Source organism: Peromyscus leucopus, chromosome 8a (genome assembly GCF_004664715.2).
Source record: "Peromyscus leucopus breed LL Stock chromosome 8a, UCI_PerLeu_2.1, whole genome shotgun sequence".
Taxonomy (NCBI): domain Eukaryota; kingdom Metazoa; phylum Chordata; class Mammalia; order Rodentia; family Cricetidae; genus Peromyscus; species Peromyscus leucopus.
Genome location: NC_051085.1, coordinates 11887545 through 11914710, shown reverse-complemented (window position 1 = coordinate 11914710; position 27166 = coordinate 11887545). Strand labels below are relative to the sequence as shown.

Here is a 27166-nt window from a genome sequence, read left to right as displayed (position 1 = left end):
ATGGCTATTTTTGCCAAGAAGAAGATAAACTCCCTATGGAGTGCCTTCAACACCCATCTTTCTCTTTGAAGTAAATCGGTGCTGCCAGGAGCAGATGTGTCTCACTGTCCAGAAAGTCTAAGTTTTTAAAACCTTTTAAATGCCATATTCTGTAGGTCTTTGAAGTGTTTGAAGATTACCTACCTAATTGAATTATATCTATGTATACCTAGAAAACTTAACATGACTATAAATTTGACTATCATAGACTATTAATCTGTATTTCTTAATTACCCATTATAGTTTAAATGAGTTACATAAACATAATACCTTAAACAAGAGTAGAAATATATATATATATGCATATATATATATATATACACAAAGTATAACAAAATTAACTTTAACTTTGTATCAATAAACTAAAATCTATAGCAATGTAAAATATTTATCCTATATTTCTATGTCATATCCTTCTTTCTTCTTTTTTTGACCAATAACAATTTGTAACCAACAACCTAAACAAAGACAAACATCCATAATCCATTTTTGGGGAATGTGGGTGTAGTTTTCTAGGCTACTTCCTGCTGATAAAGGACACTGTATTCTTATGGGGATCTTCAGCCTACAGGTCTTGAGTTTTCTAATTGTTTCTTAACTGTTTTAAAGTTAAAACTTTCCTTTTTAATTAAACAGAAAAGGGGAAATGCTGTGGGATAATGCTTTTGTACACTGGTTTAATAAATTGCTGATTGGCCGGTAGACAGGCAGGAATTATAGGCAGGATAAGCAGACAAGGGGGATTCTGGGGAGAGGAAGGCTGAGTCAGGAGACGCCAGCAAGCCACCCAAGGAGCAACAAGTAATGGAACATAGGTAAAGCCATGAAATATGTGGCGATACATAGATTAATAGTTATGAACTAATTTAGGATATAGAGCTAGCTAGCTAAAAGCTTGAGCCATGGCCATGCAGTTATAATTAATATAAGCCTCTGTGTGTTTACTTGGGGGACGCAAGTGGGAGAGATTTGTCCCAACCGCCGGCAGGCTGGAACACACGAAAACTTCCTTTTTTTTTGTTTGAAGGGCAGGTATAAGGAGTTTAGGGTCTAGCTTTTAGTGTATAAACCCGTGTTGAAACAGTAAGATTTGCAGGCTGATAAAATCAGTTCAGCTGTCCTAACAGTGTTGGAATGTTTTATCTAAACTCCAATATTAGTGGTAATTTCTCATTTCTTGCTTGACAAGGCTGTTGTAAATAAAGTATCCTTTAGGGGTTAGGGATTTAGCTCAGTGGTAGAGCACTTGCCTAGCAAGCGCAAGGTCCTGAGTTCAGTCCTCAGCTCTGAGGGGGGAAAAATAAGAAAGTATTCTTTATAGAACTGAAGAGATGGCTAACACTGGAGCACCTGCTGAGGACCCAGGGTTCTGTTCCCAGCACCCTAAGAGTGGCTTATGCCATCTGTAACTCCAGTTCCAGGGGATTTGACACCTGAACTCCACAGGCACCAGGCGTGTATGTGGTCTGCTGATGTACATGCAGGTAGACTCTCAGGCACATAAAATAAAAATAAATACATCGTTTTAAAAAAGTATCCCTTACCTTAGAAAAGTAATACATGTTTTTTTCTAAGTTTGTTGACAGACTTTCTCACCATCGACATTTTGTGATAAGCAGTACGACCTTACCCAAAGTGTCTTGTTGATGAGAACCAGATCTGGGCATTATTTTATTTTATGTTTTGCTTTAAGACATTGGGATCTAAGACTTTTAACAGACAGGCTACAGCTGTCTAGTCCCAAGGACAAGATTGTTCTTATTACCTGAAAAATGCCATGAATGTGTCTTAGCGCATAGCAAAGCTTCCTTTAGACCCTGAATTTCAGTTACCAAAACTCCCCTAGTAGACACTGAACACACCAGCTCAACTGGTATGAGATTTCTGTGGGGTGCCAAAAAGTCATCCAAGCAGTGAGACTAGCTGAACAAATTAAATGGTACCTCAGACTTCAAGAATACATTTTATGTATCTAAATTCACAAAATAAACAACAACAAATCCATTAAAAACGGGTTTCACTTTAAAATTGGAGAACTAAAAGTCAGAAAAATTTACCTCCTCTTACAAAGAAATTGAGTCCTCAGCATGTATAAAATTTGCAGGATATACTGGGTTTCTAAAAAAATTTGAATGTTACAAAAAATAATCTAATTTTTAACAATTCTTTAAGTGATAAATTTTTTGAGTTGAATGCACACTCATATAAATGTGTTGTTTAATGGGCATCTTTTTTCTTTCAGGTGATATTGGAAATTATTATTATGGTCAGGGTCATCCCATGAAGCCTCATAGAATCCGGATGACTCATAACTTGCTGCTAAATTATGGTTTATACCGAAAAATGGAAATATATGTAAGTACTCGCTTGGCACTGTTTCTTTAAACTAGTATTTGAAAGCTTCTTACGCTGCCGTGGGAGATGCATTTAGTAAATGAGAAGATCTGAGAAGACAGCTCTTTTGGTTTGATTCGTCAGAGAAAAGCCAAGTTATAGGAGTAATAGTCTTTTCCCTCCTTAATCATTTTAAACCACCACCTCACCCCACCCTGGTCTTAGGCTGTGTTTCTGGAGAAGAACTTTGCCCAACATACCAGATATTTTTGTGACAGTACTGTTGAATTGCCCGTGTTGGGGTTGGTGAGATAATGTAATAGATAAAGGACCAAGCCTGATGATCCGAGTTCAATCCCCAGAGCTCCCACAGTGGAAGGAGAGACCTAATTCCCCCCCATTGTCTCTAGATACCACGTGGGTGCAGTGACACACACCTCCAAAAATAAGTAAATACAATGTAATTTTAAAAAGAAAAGAAGAGAATTGACTGGGACTATTGCAAGTGGTTTGTAGAAAATTAATCTTGCATTTATTTGGTTGTCATATTTTAGAGATGTGGGAAACCTTGTGGAAGAAGTATGTCATCAGTGAAATTGAGCTCTTCAGAACGAAAATTAGAGTAAATGAAAGGCCAAGGTAGATGTTAAGCAATAAAGGTGTGATGGAAATGAGTGAGAGTCTGAACATGTGACCTATTTCTACTAAACAAGAGTGACATTAGCTTTTCCTGGACAACAGATGTATGAGTTTGGATTAACTTTATAATTTATGTTACTCAGGTGGACCTAGTTCATTAGAAGAGATTGATCACAGAAACTTAAGCATCTCACTTGAGAATTCTATTTTAACAACTAATAATTCCAGCGTCTTGGTGTTTTCCTTTTCAGAGGCCACATAAAGCCACTGCAGAAGAAATGACAAAATACCACAGTGATGAATATATCAAATTTCTACGATCAATAAGACCAGATAACATGTCTGAGTACAGTAAGCAGATGCAGAGATGTACGTTGTAAATGACGTATTTTAATAGTGGTGAATGTAAATGAATCTTTTTGTGTTGTTTTGTTTTTTGAGACAGTTTCTCTATGTAGCCTTGGCTGTCCTTGAACTCACAGAGATCTGCTTGCCTCTTCCTCCTGATTGCTTATTCTGGCTTAGAATAAATCTTTTCAGGAGCTTAGGTATAGAGCTGCCTGAGTAAATATTTCCTACTAGTTTAAAGTATTAATATAATTATTAATTCAGAAGGTCATTGGACCAATATGATGTTACTTTAGAAAACCTATTAGAATGTCAATTTGGTCTTTCTCTTTTTATTTTGCTCTCATAATGACTTTGGGATTGGTCAGGAGGTCACACTGTTTTACAAAAGCGAAAAATATACTTCATTCTGTTGTTGTTGTTGTTTACTTTAAGGTTTTTGAGACTTTATAACTCTGACCGTACTGAAGCTTGCTAATGTAGGCTGGCCTCGAACTCAGAGATCCGCCTGAAGTTTGCTGTTTCCATGCTTCATTTACATTGCACTGTAATATGAAGACCATTTCCCCTTTGGTGGGACGTTGGTGAAGTGTTCCTTAGTCCCCTACATGTTTTCTTTTATAGGTTAAAGATTTTTGTTATTAGGGACTGGTAGTAAATTGAAGAAATACTGCAGAATATCCTAAGACATTGGGAATGCTATCTTTTGAATACTGGAGTCAATTTCCTCAGGGAGAGATGGCTTTTTGTTTTGTTTTGTTTTTGTTTTTTTGGTTTTTTTTTGGTTTTTCGAGACAGGGTTTCTCTGTGTAGCTTTGGAGCCTTTCCTGGAACTCACTCTGTAGACCAGGCTGGCCTTGAACTCACAGAGATCCGCCTGCCTCTGCCTCCCGGGTGCTGGGATTAAAGGTGTGCACCGCCACCGCCCAGCTCTGAGATGGACTTTTTATGATGTAATTCCGTGATGGTTATATTTTAGTTTTAGTGTAGTTGATAAGAATTTCCTAAGTTCATAGAACTTCATATGTTTCTCTGTGACTAGCCCATTTGATAATGCAAGGCTATGATAGGACAGATACTACTTATCTACAGGTTTTTGTTGTTGTTTTCATTTGGGAATTAAACAGTTATGGATAGCCCGTGCATATATGACAGGAATTTTTAAAACCTATATAATGCTGATTTATATTAAATCATATTTGAGCAACAAAAAACTGAGAGTGATTTCCTTCAAGTACCTGTAATTTGTAGGTCTGTGAAATAGTTGTCCTCTTCCTAAAGGGGCTGTCATTTGGAGTATGAAGAGTGACTAAGAATGGGTTATACACAACTTCAATAATGTTTTCTTTCAGCATGAATAACCAAGCTTGTCGTAATAATGTGACATGGCTATCTATGAGTTCTTGTTTTAAGTACCCATTCTTCTGTACCTTTGTTCCATGAAACTCTTTATTTCTTAGCATCTTCTAAAGTCAATGTTAACTGCAGGAGGGGAAATATCTGTTGTTGCTTTTGTTTGGTTTTTCGAGACAGGGTTTCTCTGTGTAACAGTCCTGGCTGTTCTGGAACTCTCTCTATAGACCAGGCTGGCCTTGAACTCACTGAGATCTTCCTGTCTCTGCCTCCTGAGTGCTGGGACTAAAGGCGTATGCCACCACTGCTTGACCCTGTTAATATTTTTTTTTTTTACTAAAATGCACTTCAAAGGTAGGGATAGTGTGTGTTCTAAAGATGAATTAGAAAGGAGTTGGAGCCTCTTAGTTTTTAAAATTGTGCCTAATTTGCTGTCTTTAATTAAAGGAGAAAACCAGATTTATGCCTGTTTTACTTTATTATAGGCTTTTGATTTTGTTGTTGTTGGTTGGGGAGAGGTTACTTCACAAGTATCCTGACAAGATTTGGTAATGGCATTCCACAGATAACAATTTAATTATCTTGACTAAAATATGAGTCATATTTTAAAATTACAAATTTTATATTAGTACCATAAAGGGTATACTCTATGATTGCTTGAAACAAAAATGTTTATGATAGTTTTTTAAGAAGAGCTTTCAGTCATTTGCATAATGGGTTGACTTTTAAGCACTTGTCTTCCACAGTTAACGTTGGAGAAGATTGTCCAGTATTTGACGGACTCTTTGAGTTCTGTCAGCTCTCAACTGGGGGTTCAGTCGGTGAGTGTCCTGAGTCCCTGAGGTTTAACGTGATCTGAAGGGGGCTGTGGTGTCTTTGGAGTTTTTGTCTAAAGCAGATGTTTTAATGCTAGTAAGATTTTCTTTTGTTTGTTTTATTTTGCTTTTGCTACACTGTGTCACTCAGGAAGCCTCAAGCTCATAGTCCACATGGGGCTGCCTCCTGAATGCTGGGGTTACAGACCTGTGCTATCATGCCAACTTAATGGTGATAGATTTGTTTTTAAGACAGTCTCACTCAGTAGCCCTGGCTGGCCTGTAGTTCACTACAGTGCCCAGGCTGGCCTTGAATTTGTGGCAATCCTCCTGCCTTAGCCTCTCATGCCCTGGGATTACAGGCGTGCTGACTACTTCCATTAGTATAGTAAAACCCGAGACACCTTTCAAAAGAACGGTTTATTTTGGTTCACAGTTTGGGGACTTAAACCATGACTGGCCCTGTTGCTTTGGGACTGTGGTAGCATGCTATGGGGTGTACATTTTGGCGGGGGTAGCCCATTTACCTCAATGTTGCTGAATGGGGGCACCTTTTCAAGGTCAGGCCTCCAGTAAACTAAAATCAGACCTCAACTCTTCCATCTCCTACAGTGGTACCACAGTGGTGACTAAATGTTTCACAGGGTTCAAATTTGGGGGGGGGGCTGCCAGCCAGCTCCCAAATAAAGACACGGAGACTTAATATTATCAGTGCTCAGTCTTAGCTTAGGCTTGTCCCACTAGCTCTTGTAATTTAACCTGTTTGTGTACATTTATGTTTTGCCTTGGGGCTTTTTACCTTTCTTTCATTCTGCATGTCCTACTTTCCAGCTTCCTCCGTGTCTGGCTGACTGTCCGTCGTCGTCGTCGTCGTCGTCGTCCCCCCCCAACTCCCCCTCATCTCTTTTTCTCCCTCAACCCTAAATTCCTCCTCCTCCCTACCCTCCCTGCCCTGCCCTGCATCCTGCCTATACCTCCTCTTGCTATTGGCCATTCAACTTTTTATTAGATCAATCAGAGACTTTTTCTGTCCTTTTTACTACAACTTTCCATGTATACTGCCATTAAATTAGGTAAACTATAGGAAAATAGTTATCTAAGGAAAACTTAGGGTCCTAAATTATAAATAATCCTTAGCTTTTCAATGTCAAAACGCTTTTTGCTTACACATTGCATATTTAATAGGACTTCACTTAAAAGGATTTTGTGTGAACTGATTTTTAAATTTTAATTACTTTATAAATACCATTCTACCTCTTAGCTGGGGCTGTGAAGTTAAACCGGCAGCAAACTGACATGGCTGTCAACTGGGCTGGAGGACTGCATCACGCCAAAAAGTCGGAAGCGTCGGGATTCTGCTATGTTAATGATATCGTGCTCGCCATCCTCGAATTACTAAAGTGAGTTCAGTCAAACTCATGTCCTCGTGATCAGATCTCTTAACTGAAATAAAAAGTGATTTTAAAGAATATCAAGTAAATCTAATAGATTGATGCTGAATCTTGTATGGACTCCTTACAAACCATTGCAGAGGTATGAGACAGTACTCCACCGCCCTGGCTAGAGTAAGAAATAAGCACAGACACCTAAAACTATCACTAAATGGCCTTTTAAAAATCGTTAGATGTAGTTTGTGAATTTAGGTTTGCATTCGTTTTTTTAGCTAATAAAAATGATTGCTAGGACTCTGGAAGTGTGAATGCTGACAGTAACTTGAAGAAAAACTTTGAAACCTGTGTTAAAGGATGTCTGTCTACCCATTTTTTGTTTGTTTGTTTGTTTGTTTTGTTTATTTTTTGTTTATTTGTTTTTTTGAGCTGAGGATCGAACCCAGGGCCTTGGCTTGCTAGGCAAGCACTCTGCCACTGAGCTAAGTCCCCAACCCCTGGTGTTTGGTTTTTGGTTTGTTCTTTTTGTTTGTCCTCAGTGTCCTGTCTCTATCTTTCATGATCACTGAACTCAGCTTTGGAAATCATACACCTGTACACACACACACACACACACACACACACACTCACACACACAAGAAAAGTAAAATTAGCCAGACTGTGGTGATGTGTGCTTTTAATAGGCAGTCTGGTCTATAGAAGTTGGAGGCCAGCCTGGCCTACAGAGCTAGTTCCAGGACAGCAAGAGAGAGAGAGAGAGAGAGCTGTTACACAGACAAGCACTGTCTCGAAAAAACAAAAACGAAAGTTTAAATTAAATAAATAGACATAAACACAAATAGAATTCACCTGGGATCAGACAAAAGCAGTGGACAGGACAGAAATGCTGGGGATCTGATCTGATTTATGAGGGAAGGGGTAAGCCCTGGGTTCCAGGCACCTTCATGTCCATGCCATTCAGGCTTCTTTTTTTTTTTCTTTTTAAATAATTGATATATTCTTATTTTATGTGCATTGGTGTTTTGCCTGTGCGTATGTCTGTGTGAGGGTCCCCTGGAACTGGAGTTACAGACAGTTGTGAGCTGCCATGTGGGTGCTGGGGATTGAACCCGGGTCCTCTGGAAGAGGAGTCAGTGCTCTGAACCACTAGGCCATCTCTCCAGCCCCAACTCAGGCCTCTTCTATATTTTATTTTATTTGAGACCGTGTTTCTCAATGTGTAGAACTTACTTACTGCTGGAAATTCTTTCTGTGTACAAGACCGCTGTCTACCCATTTAATGAGCCTAGCTGACTCCAGCTCCCTCGTCCAGTAAGGCTTTGTGCTCTCATAGACACACAGTTAGGCCTGATTGCTGGAGGAGTTTTGGGATTTGTCCTTAACTGCTGTTCTAGAGAATATGGGAATTTGGAGATTTATAAAGCTAGATTATTTTTCACTGTTAGCTGTAATATTTTAGTAGATTGTATTTGAGATTTTACTGAGTTTGTGTTTTATGATCTTTGAAAATGTTTTTGTTCCACATGAACTTTCCAGCAGTTAAAACTTGGTGTTGACACTTTAAATAAAGAGCAGCTAAGTAAGCCTTCCTTGTCCAGGTAACATGTCTTGGACTTGCCTAGAACCGACAAATACCTGAAATCATTTTTAATTGACTTGAAGTTTTTTCCACTCTGGTCCATTCTGAGCAGTTTGCTGCTGCTCTTTTTCTTTTCAAAGCTCAGGATCTCGGCAAGCTCTCTTTGTCTTGTCTGTACATTCCTTCACCTGGTAAAATTGAACATGATTTAATTGATTGGTTTGATAAGCAGCTTTTCTTGCTCGTCTAACACACTAGCCACTTAAAAACTTTGAACATGTTTTGTTATTTTTTAACTTTGTGAAGAATTTTGCTATGATGAGACCTACTGTTTGCAATTTCATAGATTTTTTTCCTCAGTGTTGTTTTTCTGTTCCTTGAGAACATAATGGGTGCCTGGTTATGTGATAACGTCAGCTAACGTTGTATATTAGCACAGCAATGTCATCTTTGGATAATAAATAAAATATTTTAAATCAGCTGCAGTGACAAGACAATCATTTTACTACTTTACAGTGAATTTTTTAAAAATTGAGATTTATTTTTATTTTATGTCTATTGATGTCTTGCCTACATGTATGTCAGTACCCACAGAGGCTAGAAAAGACCAATAGATCCCCAGGAACTAGAGTTACAGACAGTTGTGAGCTGCCATGTGGTTGTTGAGAACTGAACCTGGATCCTCTGGAAGAGCAGCCAGTGCTCCCAACCAGGGAGCCATCTGCAGCCCCCAATTCCCCCTTTTCTTGTTTGTTTTTTTGTTTTGTTTTTTGTTTTTCTTGAGACAGGGTTTCTCTGTGTAGCTTTGCGCCTTTCTTGGAACTCTCTCTGTAGCCCAGGCTAGCCTCGAACTCACAGAGATCCGCCTGCCTCTGCCTCCTGAGTGCTGGGATTAAAGGCGTGCGCCACCACGCCCAGCAATGCTGAATTTTCTAATGTAGCAATCAGCATAATCTTTGGGTGTGGCTACATAGAAATGTATGCTTGTCTTTGAAGTGTATAGAGGAGGGTAGGCCGCAGAGAGTTCTAGATTTTTTAGGTTGCCCAAAGGCTGGAAGCTCAAGTTCCTGAATCCTGGCTTACTTCTGCTTTCCTTTCAGGTATCATCAGAGAGTCTTGTATATTGACATAGACATCCATCATGGTGATGGTGTTGAGGAAGCTTTTTATACAACAGATCGTGTGATGACGGTTTCGTTCCATAAGTATGGGGAGTACTTTCCTGGAACAGGAGACTTGAGGGTAAGACCAAATCTGTGAGACTATGAGATGAACTTGAGAGGTTGCTGATTTCTGGAGGAGACATGTTGTCTTGTTTTTGTTGTTGTTGTTGTTTTGTGTGCATTTATGATGGGACCTAGGCATCTGGAATTAGGTTGTTGGCTATGTGTGTTTCTTGGTACACATATGTGGCCTTGCCCTGGTTTGGTTGTTCATTTTGTTTATTTATGGTGGGACCTAGACATCTGGGGTTTCTTGGTGTGGATATTATGTCCTTGCCCTAGTTGAGCAAATTATTTGGATCCTTTTTCACTGTATGATTTGTCAGGTTGTGGGCCAGCTTGGTGTTTGGTGTTTAGTTTTGACCATTCTGTTTATGTAGGAATAGGGAGTAGGAAGTGGTTTCAGTCAGCTAGGCATAAGCGCCAGTCTGAAAAAGTTCAGTGGTCTCTCCAGGTTCTGCAGGTTGTCCTTGGATAGCAGGGACAGCTGTCACGGTGGGAATAGGCAGTGCTCTGTAGGAGTGGGGGCAGGATATTACACTGTCTTCGAGTGGTAATGGATTAGTGGAGACAAGACAGGGTCTTTATCCCAGATCAAGGACACAGAGGACCACATGGTCCCAGGGTGTCTTGGAAATGGTACGGGAGGATGATTTTGGGGTCCCTGTCTGGGGCTGTGGTTCCAGAGTGGCGCAGTGGGTGTGGTGGCTGCAAGACAGTTGGAGGTGCTGGCTCTGGAGATCCCTACCTGTGGTTCTGGGTCTACCTTTACGTCTTATAAAATTATCTCACGATTAGTAATCAGATTGAGATTTGTCAGAACTTTTTATTTTTATTTTTAATAAAAGGGGCATGAGGATACCATACAAGAATCAGTTCTCTCCTGCCACGTGGGTGGGTCCCAGGGATCAAACTCAGGGCATGTAACTCCTTGAGCTTTACCTGTTCAGCCCTCTCTGAAGCTACAAGACTTGTGTTTTATTTGTATATTAACTATGTGCTGCTAAGTTTCTTCTCTAAAACTTGCCTTAGAGCTTAGGAAGTACTTCTACAAACACTGGAACATGCACTTGTTAATTTTTTTTATTTCCTTTTTCAAAACTGGATGTTACTTGGTCTTCTAATCATTTCAAAATATGTCAAGCTTTTTTGTTCATGTCTCTTAAGATCTATTTTTGCGTTACAGGATATTGGTGCTGGAAAAGGAAAATACTACGCTGTCAATTTTCCCATGAGAGATGGTATAGATGATGAGTCATATGGACAGATTTTTAAGCCTGTAAGTACTGCTTTCAGAAATTAAGTGGGGTTGTAAACTATCATTAAATCCTAATGTGTTTTATTCTTGATTAGATCATCTCGAAAGTGATGGAGATGTACCAGCCGAGCGCTGTGGTGCTGCAGTGTGGTGCAGACTCTCTGTCCGGGGATAGGCTTGGCTGCTTCAACCTCACTGTCAAAGGTGAGCACCGCTTCCCGGGGAAGTTCACTGCTGAGTGCTGGAGACAGATGATGCTTAAGGACATCGATCCTTTTGCAGAGGACCTGGGTTCCACTCCAGCTCCCACATGGTGGCTTAAAAACAAATGTAATTCTGGTTCCAGGGGATCCAGCACCCTCTTCTGGTTTCCATAGGCACCAGGCATTGCACATGGTGCACAACATACACATTTAAAAAAAGTATTTTGAGAAAAAAAGTTAAGTTCTCATTGTTATCTTTTGCTTGCCAACTTGATGACAAACTTTGTACTTGTATTTTCAATGGATTTTTATCTTTTTTTCCCTTTGTTGTTGTTGTTGTTGTGGTTTGGTTTGGTTTGGTATGTGGCTGACTAGTTAATCTTGTTTCCCAGCAAGTCCATATTTATGTTCATACATTTGTCCCTGACTACTTTGTTGCCATATTAGCTGGGGCAGGAGTTGTCTGTTCTATCAGTTTTATCGGTTTTTCCAGAAACCCAGTGCTTTGTTGTCTGATGAAACTTTGGGTTTGCTGTTACAGAGAGGAGGATTTGTTCTGCTCCGCATGCGCCCTTCTCACTTCCGTTCTGAGGTGTGAGGATCTGGGCAGTGGTGGTCTCTGCTCACCAGGAGCAGCCTGCTTTAGCTTAGCCCTCTCCCCCACTTGCACAGGTCACTCTTGCTGAGTTTTTGTTTGCTTAGTTTTCTCTTTGCTCATTACTAAACTGAATTTCTAAATATAGTCTGCTCAGCTCTATCGGGCGCTGTCACCGACCTAAGATTGGTCCTCTGATCTCCTGTTTGGACTAAGCGTCCTCATGGATCTAGTGGGACATGGAGCTCCCTGCTTCTGTTTTATTACATCTTCCGGACCAGGGTGCCCCCCTTTCCTCTCGGTTGTTACCTCATATTATGATGGGACACTTTGTATTTTGTGTTTGTTTTTCGAGTCAGGGTTTCTTTGTGTAGTTCTGGCTGTCCTGGAACTCTCTTTGTAGACCTATAGGCTGGCCTTGAACTCAGAGATTCCCCCAAACTCTACCTCCCAAGTGCTGGGATTAAAGTTGTGAGCCACCACTGCCTGGCTTAGAATAAATCTTTTTAAAAAATAAGGCTTCATAGTAAAGTTAATGCTTGGATCAGAAATGACTTGTTGTGCACATGGCATGTATTGCTGTAGAGTCTTTCTTTGCGTGTGAACCTTGAGGTAGCAAGTAGCTTTATACGAAGGCATCTTGCTTGGAATTCTCTTATAAAGAATTCTAAAACAGAACTTTTAAAATAACTGATATAGACATTAGCAACAACTTATGATTGTACTCTGCAGACCAGCGTTAGGCCTGTGGTATAGTCTGTTACTCTACTTTGTATTAAGTTGGCCACACATAATTAGTTGCCCACTCTCTTGGTAGGTCGGCAGTTAACAGCACTGTCACGTTGTTGCCTCTGAAGTGTTAATAGCTACCTAGTGTCGAAGCAAAATGCCTGAAGTGACCAGTCTAATGTACCCTTCTTTCTTGGTGCTAGGGACTTACACTCTACCAATGAGTAATAACTGTATCCTGTCAGTGTTTTCTGATGTGACTGAGATTTTCGCTGTTCATATTTAACAGTAGTAACTTTCCTTATAAACTGCATCTGACCCATATAGTACATCTGTATTGTATTCAGCAGGTAGACGTTCATTAGTGTAAAGCACATAAGGATATTTGTAATTCCATTTTCAGATTTATGATACACTTTTCTGAGACTGGCTTCAACTCCATTCTCTCAGGCCTAGTGAAGTTGGTCAGCACCTGAGGACCAACTCAGCCCACCTTAGTTATGTTCTTCTTGTTCTTTTCCATGCCTCCTCTTAGGGGTTCTAGCCTTCATTTTATAAAATCCCTTTAGAGTCACTTGGCCTGGGCTGGGTGGTAGGAAGGGACGCTGGTTATTACCTGCTCTTTCCTGTCTTCTGCAGAGTAACTTCTGTCCTTACAAATGTCCTCATGGTTCTGTATGAAACACTTGTCATTGCGGCAGGAGGTGCCTGGTTTACAATAACATGAAGAAAACAGATAATTAAACATTAAAAATAGACTTCTTTTAGGTAATGGGGATTTTTTTTCTTTCTGCCATTTTATTTTTTCCAAATATTTTAAACTTTATTATAGAAAAAGTTGCAAAAACAAACCATCACACACTGAAATTAACCAGACCCAAAGAATATAACGCACTGATGTCTATGCTTAGAGTGCCATCATCTCAGTACCAGTCAAGTCACTCAAAGGGATTTTTTTTTTTTTAAATTAAGGCTAAAACCAATTAAGAGTGGAAAAGAAGCATGAATTTCTCTTGTCATCGTTAAGGGGGTTTCTTTCTTTAATGATTGAATTATGTGCCTGAATGATAATGGCCCCAGAAGTTACTAGTAACTCATAACTTGTTCCTATGTTAGGTTTGTGATCTTAGGTAAGTTAAGAAAGTGATCCATAATACCAGCACCTAAAGACAGTCTGTAATCACACAATTAAGCCACACGTGTCTATGTGGGAGATGGAAACAAGTTAAAATTTGTATGTTTCATTGCTCTGATTTTTCTTCTCCCCCTTATGTGATCTCACATGAATGTTTTCTATGTTAATAAAATATGTTTGTGCATATTTTATACTTATTTGTTGTATAGAGTCCCATCATCATCCCCCTGCGAGGTGGGGTGGCCTGGAGACAAAGTCAAGCAATATTGTCAGACTGGCCTCCAAACTCTGATCCACCTGCCTCACCTTCTAGAGATGTTATTACTGACATGTGGCACTGTGCCTGGCTGTCAAGAAACTTTATTTGGGTTGAGTAAAATTTTGTTTTGATCATTTTTAAGGTCCTTTTTAAAGTTGCTACAGAATACATATTTTGTTGTTATATATAAATCTTCTTTGTCTTAGGTCATGCTAAATGTGTAGAAGTAGTAAAAACTTTTAACTTGCCATTGCTGATGCTGGGCGGAGGTGGCTACACAATCCGCAATGTTGCTCGATGTTGGACGTATGAGACTGCAGTTGCCCTTGACTGTGAAATTCCTAATGGTAAGTGTTGAAGTTGTAGTGTCTGCTAGAACATCCGATACGTAGAGATAGATGAGTGGGAGAGTCTACAGCCTTGCCCCTGGAATGTGCAATCTCATCTGTGACTGAATGGTTAGATTGCAAATCCGTGAGAGAGAGCGCATTCCCTCTGTGTTCATTTCCAAGCTTTCCTTGGGGACTAGTTCTCTGTCTGGATCTGGATTGCATTTGTTAGCTTCTATGGAAACTGAGCTCTCAGTGAGTGACTTGTTTTTCATTGTTTTTAATAGAGTTGCCATATAATGATTACTTTGAGTATTTTGGACCAGACTTCAAACTGCATATTAGTCCTTCCAACATGACAAACCAGAACACTCCAGAATATATGGAAAAGATAAAGTAAGAAATCATTTCATGTTAATGAAAGTTTGGGAGACTAAAGAAGGTCAAATAGAGGGTATCATTTTAGCTATATGCATCAGATATTTCCTTTGTTTTAAAAGGATTTACGGAATACTATTGTTTTAATCTACTCTGTTAACACAAATGTACAACCTTTGTAAATAAACATTTTTTATTCAAATGCATTTTTAAATTGCCATGGGCACTAAATTTTACTCTTTCTTGCTTTCCATTAACCTGGGTGCTTTGTTTGCATTATCTGAAACATTTTGTTAAAGCTTTGTCTCTACACACTGCAGAGACACGCATCAGTGTGGGTGTGTCCTCTCTTCCATAGACTTGTTGTATGATATTGGACAAGTGCACTTGTTACCTCATCATTAAATGGGGGGTGAATTAGTACCTGCCTCATGGGCTGTTGGTTCAGTTAGTTAGTATGTGCAAAGAATTGATGTTTAAATATTGTTAGTTCAAAAAGATGATGGTTTTTTGTTTAATGTTTCTGCCTGTTTATAACAGGAACTTTACATAAAGTGGTTTCGTCTAATAAATTGTGTCATTTAGACAGCGTCTATTTGAAAATCTTCGAATGTTACCACATGCACCTGGTGTTCAAATGCAAGCGATTCCCGAAGATGCTGTTCACGAAGACAGTGGGGATGAGGATGGAGAGGACCCAGACAAGAGAATTTCGAGTAAGAAAGCCCTGATAATGTCTTTTTGCATATTTCTGGCTCACCCAAATAAGGCTTAAAACTGAAGGCACACAGGCATGTTTCACTAAGGCATGTTGTGATTGTCCTTTTCTCCATTTTAATTACATGTCGACTTAGCTTCCTGGTGTCTCAAAGCCTGTCTTAATATTACTAGTTTTATTTTGTGTGACTAAGCAGACATGGCTGTGTCCAGAACTTAGGCACTTGGTATATTTGGAAAGAATTCCATTTGCTCAGTGTGCTGATTTGAATGTGGTTGCTGTTTTTATATATGTAGAGATGTATGCAATGATTGTCGAACCTGTGGCCACTGTCAAATTTATTAAAATCTTGTGTGTGTCAGTTCGCGCCTCAGACAAGCGGATAGCTTGCGATGAAGAGTTCTCCGATTCTGAGGATGAAGGCGAAGGAGGTCGTAGAAATGTTGCTGATCATAAAAAGGGAGCAAAGAAAGCTAGGATCGAAGAAGACAAGAAGGAGACAGAGGACAAAAAGACAGGTCAGTTTACGGTTTGGTGACTATTCGTTGTCACTGAAGCCGGGCGGTGGTGGCGCACACCTTTAATCCCAGCACTTGGGGAGCAGAGGCAGGCGGATCTCTGTGAGTTCAAGGCCAGCCTGGTCTACAGAGTGAGTTCCAGGAAAGGTGCAAAGCTACACAGAGAAACCCTGTCTCGGAAAATAAAAAAGAGTTGCACTGTAGCTTTTAGGAGATCCTTAGTCACACAAGGGTCAGGGTACGTGTGCTCGTTGAGGTACCTTTCCCTGTGTAAATGATGTTTACCTCTAAAGCTTGCTGTTTAATGCTTTCGGAATTTTTTCAAGTATGTGTGCTCGCATTTTCTTTGTGATACAGAAACTTTATTCCATGTCACAGAATGGGGTGAAGGGAAGGACAGGGGGGTTGCAAACATTGGTCCTCTGAGCAGAACTGCATCTTATTGTTTGTAGCTCAGGGTAGGACTGACCTCACAGTGATCCCCCTGCCTCGTCCTATATGCTGGAATTAGAGGCATATCCCGGTACACCTGTTTCAGAGCAAAAACTCTAAGATAATTTTGAACCTTTTAAAGTTGACTTAATGAAGCAAAGGTTAAGCTCTGTTACCCTTTGAAAAGTTGCTTTAAACAAGAAGACTCTTCAGGAACAGGATCGATAGAAAGGGGCTTCGGAGCTGGGCTGCCGAGGTGGTTTCTGATGGTGCCTCAGAAGGTTTTCTTTATCGAGCTGTTATAGCACCTCCTTTACAGGGTCTGACATCCCTGGTCGCCATGCTGAACAGGCAGGGGTAAGAACGGGAAGCAGCCTGTTGAGCGTTTGTTTCCTCATACTTACAGTGATAATGAACGCAAGCTTTAGTTGACCGTTAATCATCTGAGACGGCCTCACCGTGTGGCCCTGGCTGGTCTGGGACTTATTATGCTAGCCTCAAACTCAAGATGGTTTCCTTCCTCAGATTCCCGGGTGCTGGGATTACACAAATGTGTCAGCCACGTCCAACTCGGTTTGTTTTCATTTTAAAATATCTTCTGCATTTTCTCTTTCTTCCAAATACGAATGTGATAGGTAAATTGTCTCTTACTATTTATTTTACACAAAATTAATGCTGTTTTAAATAAAGACAAAAATCTTCAGGCCAAAACCTAGAATAAGAACTGCCACCACCCCTTTGGCACTATGAGTAAAAGTTTAGCCAGGATTAAACACAAACTAAGATTGTTGGACCCCAAAGTTTAGGGTCTCAAGTGGGTGCCCCAAGAACCCAGATTCCAGCTGATGCAATAGCAAGAGGTGTTTATTGAAGCTTCTATATAGGAGGGCAAACTCTGCTCCTAAGAGCAAGAACCGCATCTTACTGCAGCCCCATGGGGGTTTTTAAAGGAAAACCCCACAAAAACCATAAGATTACAATTCCCATACAATTTCGTTTCACAAGATCATGGTCTGATCACAGAGTGAGTACAGTCACGTCCACATGTACATTCTTCCCGAAACCTCAAGGGGGGGTATCAGGGCGGGAGTGGAGTTTACACAAAGGTCACAGTGGTCGTTCCTGGAACACCTGCAACTATCCCATTCCCAGTTGAGCGCATCTCTTAACAGAAATCTTTACATCGTGGCAGGGGTTGGTTGAACAATGGCTGAGTCAGCTTGCCCTTGGAACTAGATTTTTAGTTTCTCATTTCCTGAGGCTTGGGGGTGTAAGCCTGAAGGGTTAAGGTCTTTCAAGATGTGGTAAAGTTCTCATTTTCAGTGCGTACATTTGTATGAAAGGTGGCATCACTGTCCTGCAGTGTTACCGTGAGAATGCTGCTGTCCCTGCGCCTCGTCACTAGGGTCTTGCTTCATGACTTTGTTGTGCATAGAGAAAACACTCCGCTCATCTGGGACAGTTACGTTATTACTGCATTTTAACTCAGGAACTTCAGTTTAGTGGTAGTTAAAAACTAAAGGTCAGAACAATGGGGTGTAGTTTTTATGGACCCGCAGGATGGATGGCTCAGCAGGTAGGGGTGTTTGCTGCCAGGCGAGAGGATGTGATCCCCAGGATCTGCTGACTTCTGCAGCTGTCTTCTCACCCGTGTGGATGCCGTGACCCCTAAATAAATAAATGTTTGAAAACAGTGAGTTCGCTTCTGCTTGCTTCTAGGGTCAGGTCTGCCTTACCGCAGACACATTCATCTTCAGCTCCCAACTGACCACTGCCTCCTCACCTCAGTCCTCTTCAGTTTTTCTCAGGAAGATACTCTCCACGCTTCCCCACTGAGAGTGTGTTCCCATTTCTGTGTCCTTGCGCCCTGACAGCCCTGTGCCCTGCTCTGTCCTCTGAAGTTCTTCACAGTACCTGTAATGCTGTGACACTTCAGAACGGAAAGTCAAGGAGGGGAGAGCACATTACGTCATCACGTTGACAGTGGACCCCTGCATCGCTCTGCTAGCGACAGACTTTCTAGGGACAGACTTCAGGAGTAGTGAGCTCAGTGCAGCTTTTTGTATTTTAAAATAAAGTGTATATATTTTATATTTCAAAGCAGGTTTTCATCTTCTCCTTCTGTTTTTAGATGTTAAGGAAGAAGACAAATCCAAGGACAGTAGCGGTGAAAAAACAGATACCAAAGGGTGAGTGATGCTTCCCTCTAGAGACTGTGACAGTGACACGTGCTTGGGGAGCCGCATTTACCTGAAATGCCGGGCCAGCCCTGAGAACACCATACTGTAAGAGATGTATCTTGTGAGTGGGGTCGATGTGTCCTACACTGTTGCCCTCAACCTTTCTGTTTGCAGTCAGGGTTTGCATAACGCTCAGATTCCTGTGCTTGGAACATTTTGATGTTGGGAGATGGCTGGGTTGAGTGAAGCCTGTTTAAGAATTTTATTGTCAGAGTGCATGTGTGGTGGCTAAGTGTGGAGGCTTGAGACGGAGGCTGGGGGATTACCATGAATTTCAATCTAGGCTGAGCTACCTAGTGAATTTTAAGTGTCAATCTAAGCTGAAGAGTGAGCTTCTGTGTCAAAATAAAGTGCGCGTGCTTGGTCACACACAGTTGTATGCTAATTTTTAAGGATAACTTGGAATGCTTAGTTGTAAAATCATCAAAAAGATTAAGACATTAAGTCTTTCATTGCCCAGAAACAACACTGAATTACTTGGTGTGAATCTACAAGTCTTGATCTGCAGCTAGTCAGTGGTGTTAAACCAGGACTACTGTTTTTAATGTTTCACGTTACCTCTTTCCACAGAGCCAAATCAGAACAGCTCAGCAACCCTTGAATTTGACTCCCAACTTGAGGATCCTCTGGGAAAGTGAGACAAGACTGGGACGAGAAACCTTGGCTGTCTGGGGACTCCTGGCTTCATTTTATACTGTTTTGGCATGGACTGTATTTATTTTCAAAATGGCTTGTTTTTGTTTTTCTTGGCAGGTTTTATTGTGAGTTTTTCTAATTATGAAGCAAAATTTCTTTTTTTTTTCCACCATGCTTTATGTGATTGTATTTAAATTGATGTGTTATTATGTCAAAAACCGGATCTATTAAAAAAAAGCAATTGGCCTTTCTGAGCTGATTTTTTCCATCTTTTGTAATTATCTTTATTAAAAAATTGTACTTGGATCGCCTTCTGTCTGTTCATTGCGAAGACTTGTTTTCGAGCCAGTGACTTGATGGTGTTTGTGGGACCGGAATACACCAAAGGTCATTCCAGCTTGAGAGGCCGCCACTGGGTCTCTAAGGTGCTCACTGGCTCACTCTAACGGGCGTTTCTTGCTGCTATAAAAGTAACTATGTTTTACTGTATAGCTCAGCCAGTGCTGTGAAGACTGCCATTGCATAAATTATCTCCAAAATTCATAAGCTATGCAGCTGAGGTGAAGGAATCATTTTGAACTGAACCGAAGACTCAAAAATTAGAAATGGACATTGTAAATTGAAAGAGAATCCTGTAGTTGAAATGGGCAATTGCATATGTCTCTGCTGGCCTGTCTCTAAGGGTTGCTTCTTCCTGGACACACGCCCTGCACACGTGCATGAGGGCTGTTTAATCGGAAAGTCCCCGTGTTGTGTTGTCAGTATGAACTCTGCCAGCAGAATCTGGTTCTTGTCCTGCAGTTAGATCAGTTTAAAGAACTAAAGCAGCATGCGTTGTTGGTCAGCAGCTATGCATTGCTGCTCATTTGAAGGTTTTGGGAATCACTGCAGCTGAATAAAACTTCAAAAGTGCTTTCATTTGTTAGGGTTCAGAGCAGACATGGAGCAGTTTCTGTTCATCGTGTGGAAAAGGAGAGGAAGCAAGTATTTTTAGGAATTTGCCAAAGGTGCTGAAATCCTCCTACCTGCTAGCACCAGGTTTCCCATTGTGAGATTGGAAGGACAGGTTGGTGGAAGGCAGTGTGTGGAGAATGTCGCACCGCTGTCCTGAGGTTTGGAGGTTCCACACCCGTGATTTCGCCCCTTGTGTTTGCTGTGTGTTGTCGGCAGCAATCCGAAACTTACAACATTAGGAACTAAGGGAGCAGAGTCCCTTCACTGCAGAGACAGTTCAGTGTATAGTGTTTGTGAAGCAAGTAATGTGCACACTTGGGACACGTCATCTGGTGTTGTGATCCTCCCTCTGATGTGTAACAATTGCTTTTATTAAGTTCTGTTGTATGAATCTACTGGATTATGTCTTGAAGATGCCACAGTGAATCTTCTCGGGTGGATCTAGGAAACTTTTTTTTTTTTTTTTTTTTGGTTTTTCGAGACAGGGTTTCTCTGTGTAGCTTTGGAGCCTGTCCTGGAACTCACTCTGTAGCCCAGGCTGGCCTTGAACTCAGAGATTCACCTGCCTCTGCCTCCCAAGTGCTGGGATTAAAGGCGTGCGCCACCACCGCCCAGCTATGTTTTCATATTGATAAGCCTGTAGCACTAAAGCAGTTTCAGAACAGGTGACTTGGGACAACATAAAAACACTGATACCAGTAATTTATAAAGTCAAATCATGGCCCACATCTTTGGAAGAGCAAAGGAAGGTTCCATTTACATAGCAATAATGATAGTTTCCACAAATGTGTAGGACTGATTCTATGTACAATGAATAAGATCACTGTTAACAATAGACCGTCAAGACAAAAGCTAAGACTTCAACACTGAAGAAATAATGGTTAAAAAATAATCTAAAACAATGAGGAAATAGAACCAAGTGAAGGGAGATAAATTCATTTTTCCATCCCAAGAGTGAGATTTTAAATAGGAAAAAACAATAGTAAGTTGTAAAAGCCATGGAAATTTTTCAAAAGTGAAGGATAAAGCTTGACACCAAACCTCAAATAAGCTATGTACTTAACAGAAATTCTCTCGGCCAGCAACACACAAGGAAAAGTACAACTGTGATGTGTTTGCTCCAGTGGTGCAGCCTGTAATCCCAGCACTCAGCCAGACGTAGATAAATCTCTTGAGTTCGAGGCCATCCTGGTCCAGAGTGAGTTCCAGGACAGTCAGAGCTACACAGAGAAACCCTATCAAAACACACACACAAAACCCCAACCAAACAGAAACTTCCTTTTTTTTTTTGATTTTTTGAGACAGGGTTTCTCTGTGTAGCTTTGCGCCTTTCCTAGAACTCACTTTGTAGACCAGGCTGGCCTTGAACTCAAGAGATCTGCCTGCCTCTGCCTCCCGAGTGCTGGGATTAAAGGTGTGTGCCACCACCGCCCAGCCCTTTTTAAATTAAGTTAAATTTGTTCTCCTTTATTTTGGCAAGGGGCTAGGAGTATTTGCTGCTCTTACAGAGAATCTGGGTTCAAATCCAAGCACCTTTTTCTGGTGTCTGATAGTACCGTACACACACACACACACACACAAGTACAAAACACCCACACATGTTAACTAAAAATAGCTTTAAAAAAATTAGGGCAAGCATTCAATGAAACCCATGAAGGTAGACTAATGGAACAAACCCCTTGTGCTTAATTTGACATTGTCAGGATTGCTAATAGGATTCAGCACTTCATTGGGAGACATTGGATGTTTTATATACAAGTGAGTCCAAAGACTTCATTATATAACATGAAGACAATTTAAATTGTCTGTGAGGGACAGTTATGTGAGTGTCCCTGAAACATCTGAGTTCATGTCAGCAACTGAAAAGGAAGGTGTGTTGCACGCCTTTAATCCCTGCACCCTGGGGCCAGAGGCAGATGGATCTCTGTGAGTTCAAGGCCAGCCTGGGCTACATAGCAAGCTCCATGACAGCCAGAGAGAGCTACATACATCAAGAGACCCTGTCTCAAAAACAAAACAACAAAAAGAGGAAGATGTGAGGCATATGACATATACTTTTCTATGAAAACAATACTTAATTATTTGATTAAATTCTGTCCTGGGAGGAGATTAAAGAAACTCAGCACATCAGTACATTAGCACCTTCATGGGGATTTGAACGCTGAGCCATGTGGAGAAAAGTAGTTTCTGATATGTACAGATAATTCCAAAATAACAATGTGTTATAGTCCTTTAGAGCCTGCCTACTCATACAGTTGAGGAGTGCTGGAACTGGAGTTGCTTAGTTTCATTTCTTTATATATGGCTAAAGCCCCATTGCCGAGAACCAAGGATCAGCTGGAAGAGTCATATGGAAAGAGAAAGTCAGAATCAGCTACATCCTTGTCTCCTTCAAAATTACGTTTAAAGACGGAGACTTCAGCTTGGAAACCCAATCACTTATGAAGTTGTTACTGCTGTGCCCTTAGCCTTTCTTCTTTCTCCAGGGCATGCTGGTCTAAATCAGCTTTGGTACTATTCAAAATAAGCTTGTAACTAATCTTTGTCCTAGCAAAGCTACCAGCATTCTCCCGGGAGCTGATCTCTATAAAATTGTTTTTATATTTATTTAGTGTGTGTGCACATTTGTATATGTGTGGGCACACACTTGTGCAGGTGTACATTCATATGTATGCATGTGGAGACCAGAAGTTGACATCGAGTTTTTTGTCTTCCTTGACCACTCTCCTCCACCTTAGATACTGAGGCCGACTTTCACTCTAACCCAGAGCTCACTGGTTTGGCTGTAGCTAGCCAGTTTACCTATCCCTGTCTCTTCTTCCTGAGCGGTGGAATTACAGGTAGGCTACCATATCTGCCTGGTGGTTACATGGGTGCTGGGAATCTGAACTCTGATCCTGATGGCAAATGCTGTACCCACTGAGCCTACATCTACTCAGTCCTAGGTCCCTTCAGAGTCCTCTCACGCAAATGATTGCCTTTGTGCCTAAATTCGTGTTATTTAAAAAGAGGGGAAAAAATGTTTCCTGCTGGATTCATTATGAGTGAGGTTCAAGTAAATGCCCAATGTAATGCTGCAGTCACTGTAACAAGGTAAAGGCAGTAGAATGGTTCGGGAAGGAAGCCTCACACCTTCAGGTGTTTGTAGAGATACCAGATGGGCTGCATCCAAGCTGCGGTGGTTTGATGCCTCTAATTTCAAATCAATAGATAATGGTTGATACCAAATCTTCCAATCTTCCAAGACTTGGTTTCCTAGAGGAAAACTAATACATTTTGGCAAGGTTAGGGGGATATTAATCTCTTAGTAATTCACTAAAATATAATACCAAGGAAGTGATGGCCAGTGGGTCAAGGAAAAACCAGTACTATTAGTACTGGCTGTTTGCTGTGGTGGTAACGTAAAAGAAGTAGTAAACTCAGGAAGGCCACAGCATTTAGAAACGGCTCCATTGCTTTCCCACCATGACGCCACAAGATGGCAGTGTCTCCATTTAAAAACGTTCTATTTCGTGTATGTGTGTATGCATTTCCCTGCAGGTTCTGTTTAAGAAGCAGAAGACCTTGCTAGCATCCTCTTTCTTTTCTGGATCTAACGACCTAACCCAGTGCTTGCCAGGCAAGTACCTACCACTCAGCTAAATCCCCAAGCCCCGAGTTCTTTTGAATGTAATGTCGGGCTAAAATCCATTCAAATTAAACTACAATTTGGAGTACTGATTGAGGTTTTCCTGTAAATAGAACAATTGTTTACACTGATTCCCAAGCTTTATATCCATAAAACACTGTGCCTGATAGCAATTAGTTATTTGTGATTTTTCTAGTTGGAAGTAGAATGGAAGTGAATATGAGAGCCAGAATAATTTCACTTTGGCTGGATGTAGAACTTGTTAATATACATAATGGGGAATCAAGAGTTGTTTCCAGGAATTCAAGTTAATATGGTGAAATTGATATTTAGGGGAATTAGTATGTTGTCCCACAACTGCTGTTATTCAATCTTTGAGTAGAGCTGGGAGTGCGATTGTCGTGTGATAGAGTGCTTCTACAGGGCCTGGTTTCTGTCCATGAAGTCTTGGCTGAGTAAGTAAGAGTGGATTCCTGGATGACATTCTATTTGTTCATAATAATCCAAGAATATCTTATTATAAATATTGAAAATGGGTATGCGATGTTACGTTTTCTGAAAATAGAGTTATGGATAGGTAAAATGCTGTGACTAGTATTACATGCTGTCCAGCAGTTTGTGTTTAGGAATGAGGTGAACAAGATTATGACTGAATTCTAAGGCTATATTTTTAAGGTTGTGACGTTTAGGGTTTATTGATAAGCCAGAAGTTTCCAACATCAGTTGAGTATTATGTAACGAGTCATCTTGTTCTTTCTTCAGAAATCAACATTTTAGGGTTCACTTTCCAGATGTGTGGCACTCGGTGCACTGGGCTCAAACCCTAGCAGTTCATGAAACAGGCAAGTTCAGAGAGGCAGCAAAGGTCATCAAAACCAAGCTGGATGTGGTGCCTCAGACTTAGAGTCAGCACTCAGGAGGCCGAGGCAGGAAAATCAAGTTCCAGGCCAGCCTAGGAAACAGACTAAGACCCAATCCAAAACAAAGCAAAAAAAACCCTAACTAGCTAACTAACTAATGAATCCAGCTTCTACCTAACAAAGGCCAGCGAGGGGACACCACTGGGAACCAGTAAAACAAACCACAGATTTAAAGACGGAAGAAGCTCTGCCTCAAACCCACAATCCATCTGCCTCAGCCTCCCAAACTTCCACATCCAGCTCACCTTTTCCTTTTAAATTGCACTTAACTCTGTGTCCTGTGTGAGAAAGTCTAGCTGGAGCTGGGTGTGTTGGCTCATGCCTTTCATCACAGCACCTGGGAGCTAGAGCGGATGGACCTCCATGAGTTCAAGGCCAGTTACCCTGGTCTACAGAACCAGTTGTTCCAGGAGCCAGGGTTATGTAGAGAGACCCCCATCTCAAAATCAATAACTAACTAAATAAATACAATCAGTTATTTATATTATATATATATTTATTATATATGTTTATATATAGTTAATTAATATAAAAGACTGGATTTCTAATTTTTATAGACTCCAGGTATTTTATTTTCCACTAGACATTTAAATAAGAAATTTCAGCCCTGGAAGTGCAGAGAACCTGCTCTGAACCTCTGATGAAGACTTAACGTTTCTCAGGAAAAATTCCAAACCGTAGCTAGTGGTCACTCTCTCCAGGAGTTCAGTGTAAAAGCAGCCTTATGAATTATAAAACATTTCAGTCACTCTGCTTCACATGTTTAATGTCCAACTTAGTGGTCTTAGGTGAGTTTTTGTGCTATTACCACTGGATGATGAATACTCTTAAAATCAATATTTTTGAAATGCAAATTAGCATGAAATATCTCTTTTCTATTTTTTAATTATGTGATAATTTCATGCACACACACACACACACACATATATATATATGTATATATTTTGATCATAGTCATTCCCTAACTCCTTCTCCTAACTCTTCCCAGATCTTCCCCTTATTCCCCCCAACTCCAACATGATATATCTTTAAATGGAAAAGAATGCCAAGAACAGAGCGCTGGATGCCCCCAGTTGTAGCACAAATTGTTAGAAGGTCTTATTAATAGAAACAAACCTGGAGCCAGGTATTGGGGTGAACGCTGAAAGATTAGAGAAACAGAACAAGCCACAGCTAACCTCACCTCGCCAATTCCTCAGCTGATCTCGTTTCCTCAAACTGGAAGCCTCTGAGTCCTCATCCAAATGAATCTCAGATCAACTGCTGCTAAAAGCCTAAAAGCTTAAAAAAGCTCTAGTTCCTGGTCCTTATATACCTTTCTGCTTCCTGCCATCACTTCCTGGGATTAAAGGCGTGTGTCGCTATGCCTGGCTGTTTCCAGTGTGGCTTTGAACTCACAGAGATCCAGATGAATCTCTGCCTCTGGAATGCTAGGATTAAAGGTGTGTGTGCCACCATTTTCTGGCCTCTATGTCTATCTAGTGGCTATTCTGTCCTCTGACCCCAGATAAGTTTATTAGGGTGCACAATATATTGGGGGACACAATATCACCACACCCAGTCCTTACATTACATTGATAATTTACCTATCAAGAATGAAGTTTATTTCTTGGGTCTGGGAAGGATAATGTCAAGGTACCAGTATCCAGGATGACCTGAGGGCTGTACCATCCTATGGCTGAAGCAGATGGATACTCAAGAAGGCCTAGGTGGGCATAGTTGTGTGACCTTTAATCCCAGCATTTGGGAGGAAGGCTGATTCTTTGGGAGTCTGAAGTCAGCCTGGTCTACATAGTGAGTTCCAGGCTAACCAGAACTATATAGTGAAACCTGGTCTCAAAAAAAAAAAAAAAATAAATAAATGAATAAACAAATGAATCAATTATTGAAAGCTAATAAGAAAAGATTTATTAAAGAGAAGGCCAAACATAATGGTATAACAGGCCCATTCTCAATAGCTAACCGACTCAGAGATAATATGAAGATCAGAAAGCAGAATTTACCGACATTCAAGGTCCAGTCAAGAGACAGAAGTTTGTGACAGAATTGGGGTAATTAGGCATTGACGAAGAAGAAGAAGAAGAAGAAGAGGAGGAGGAGGAGAGAGGAAGAAGAAGAAGGAGAGAGAAGAAGAAGAAGAAGAAGAAGAAGAAGAAGAAGAAGAAGAAGAAGAAGAAGAAGAAGAAGAAGAAAAATAGGGAATTCTCTTCTTCCTGTACTGATAGGGCTCTTACAAACACGAGGAATGAATTCCTAAAACTTGTTGCATTTTCTGCAAGAAATATTTCAAGTGCCAACTCCAAAAAGGGCTTTGCACAAGAGGGGCAGGGATTTTTGTCTGGGTGGCTGCAGTGGCTATGGACAGGCCTTCTGAGTAGCCACAGTGGCTATGGACAGGCCTTCTGAGTAGCCACAGTGTTCATGGACAGGCTTTCTGAGTAGCCGCAGTGGCTATGGGCAGGCTTTCTGAGTAGCCGCAGTGGCTATGGGCAGGCTTTCTGAGTAGCCGCAGTGGC

The 27166-nt window shown here is 40.8% G+C and overlaps 1 protein-coding gene across 1 annotated transcript in view; it reads left to right on the top strand.

Annotated features, from left to right (window-relative positions):
- Hdac2 (histone deacetylase 2) overlaps positions 1-19407 on the top strand; it is a 29284-nt gene extending 9877 nt beyond the window's left edge. Inside the window, exons 2-14 of the mRNA XM_028874823.2 lie at positions 2282-2394; positions 3264-3381; positions 5460-5534; positions 6790-6928; positions 9596-9737; positions 10905-10997; positions 11072-11180; positions 14104-14244; positions 14514-14622; positions 15190-15320; positions 15685-15840; positions 18404-18461; positions 19083-19407. Of these exons, the coding sequence (XP_028730656.1) occupies positions 2282-2394; positions 3264-3381; positions 5460-5534; positions 6790-6928; positions 9596-9737; positions 10905-10997; positions 11072-11180; positions 14104-14244; positions 14514-14622; positions 15190-15320; positions 15685-15840; positions 18404-18461; positions 19083-19113 (1415 nt within the window). The 3' untranslated portion in view covers positions 19114-19407. The remainder of the gene's footprint in view (positions 1-2281; positions 2395-3263; positions 3382-5459; positions 5535-6789; positions 6929-9595; positions 9738-10904; positions 10998-11071; positions 11181-14103; positions 14245-14513; positions 14623-15189; positions 15321-15684; positions 15841-18403; positions 18462-19082) is intronic.
- The last annotated feature ends 7759 nt before the right edge of the window (positions 19408-27166 follow it).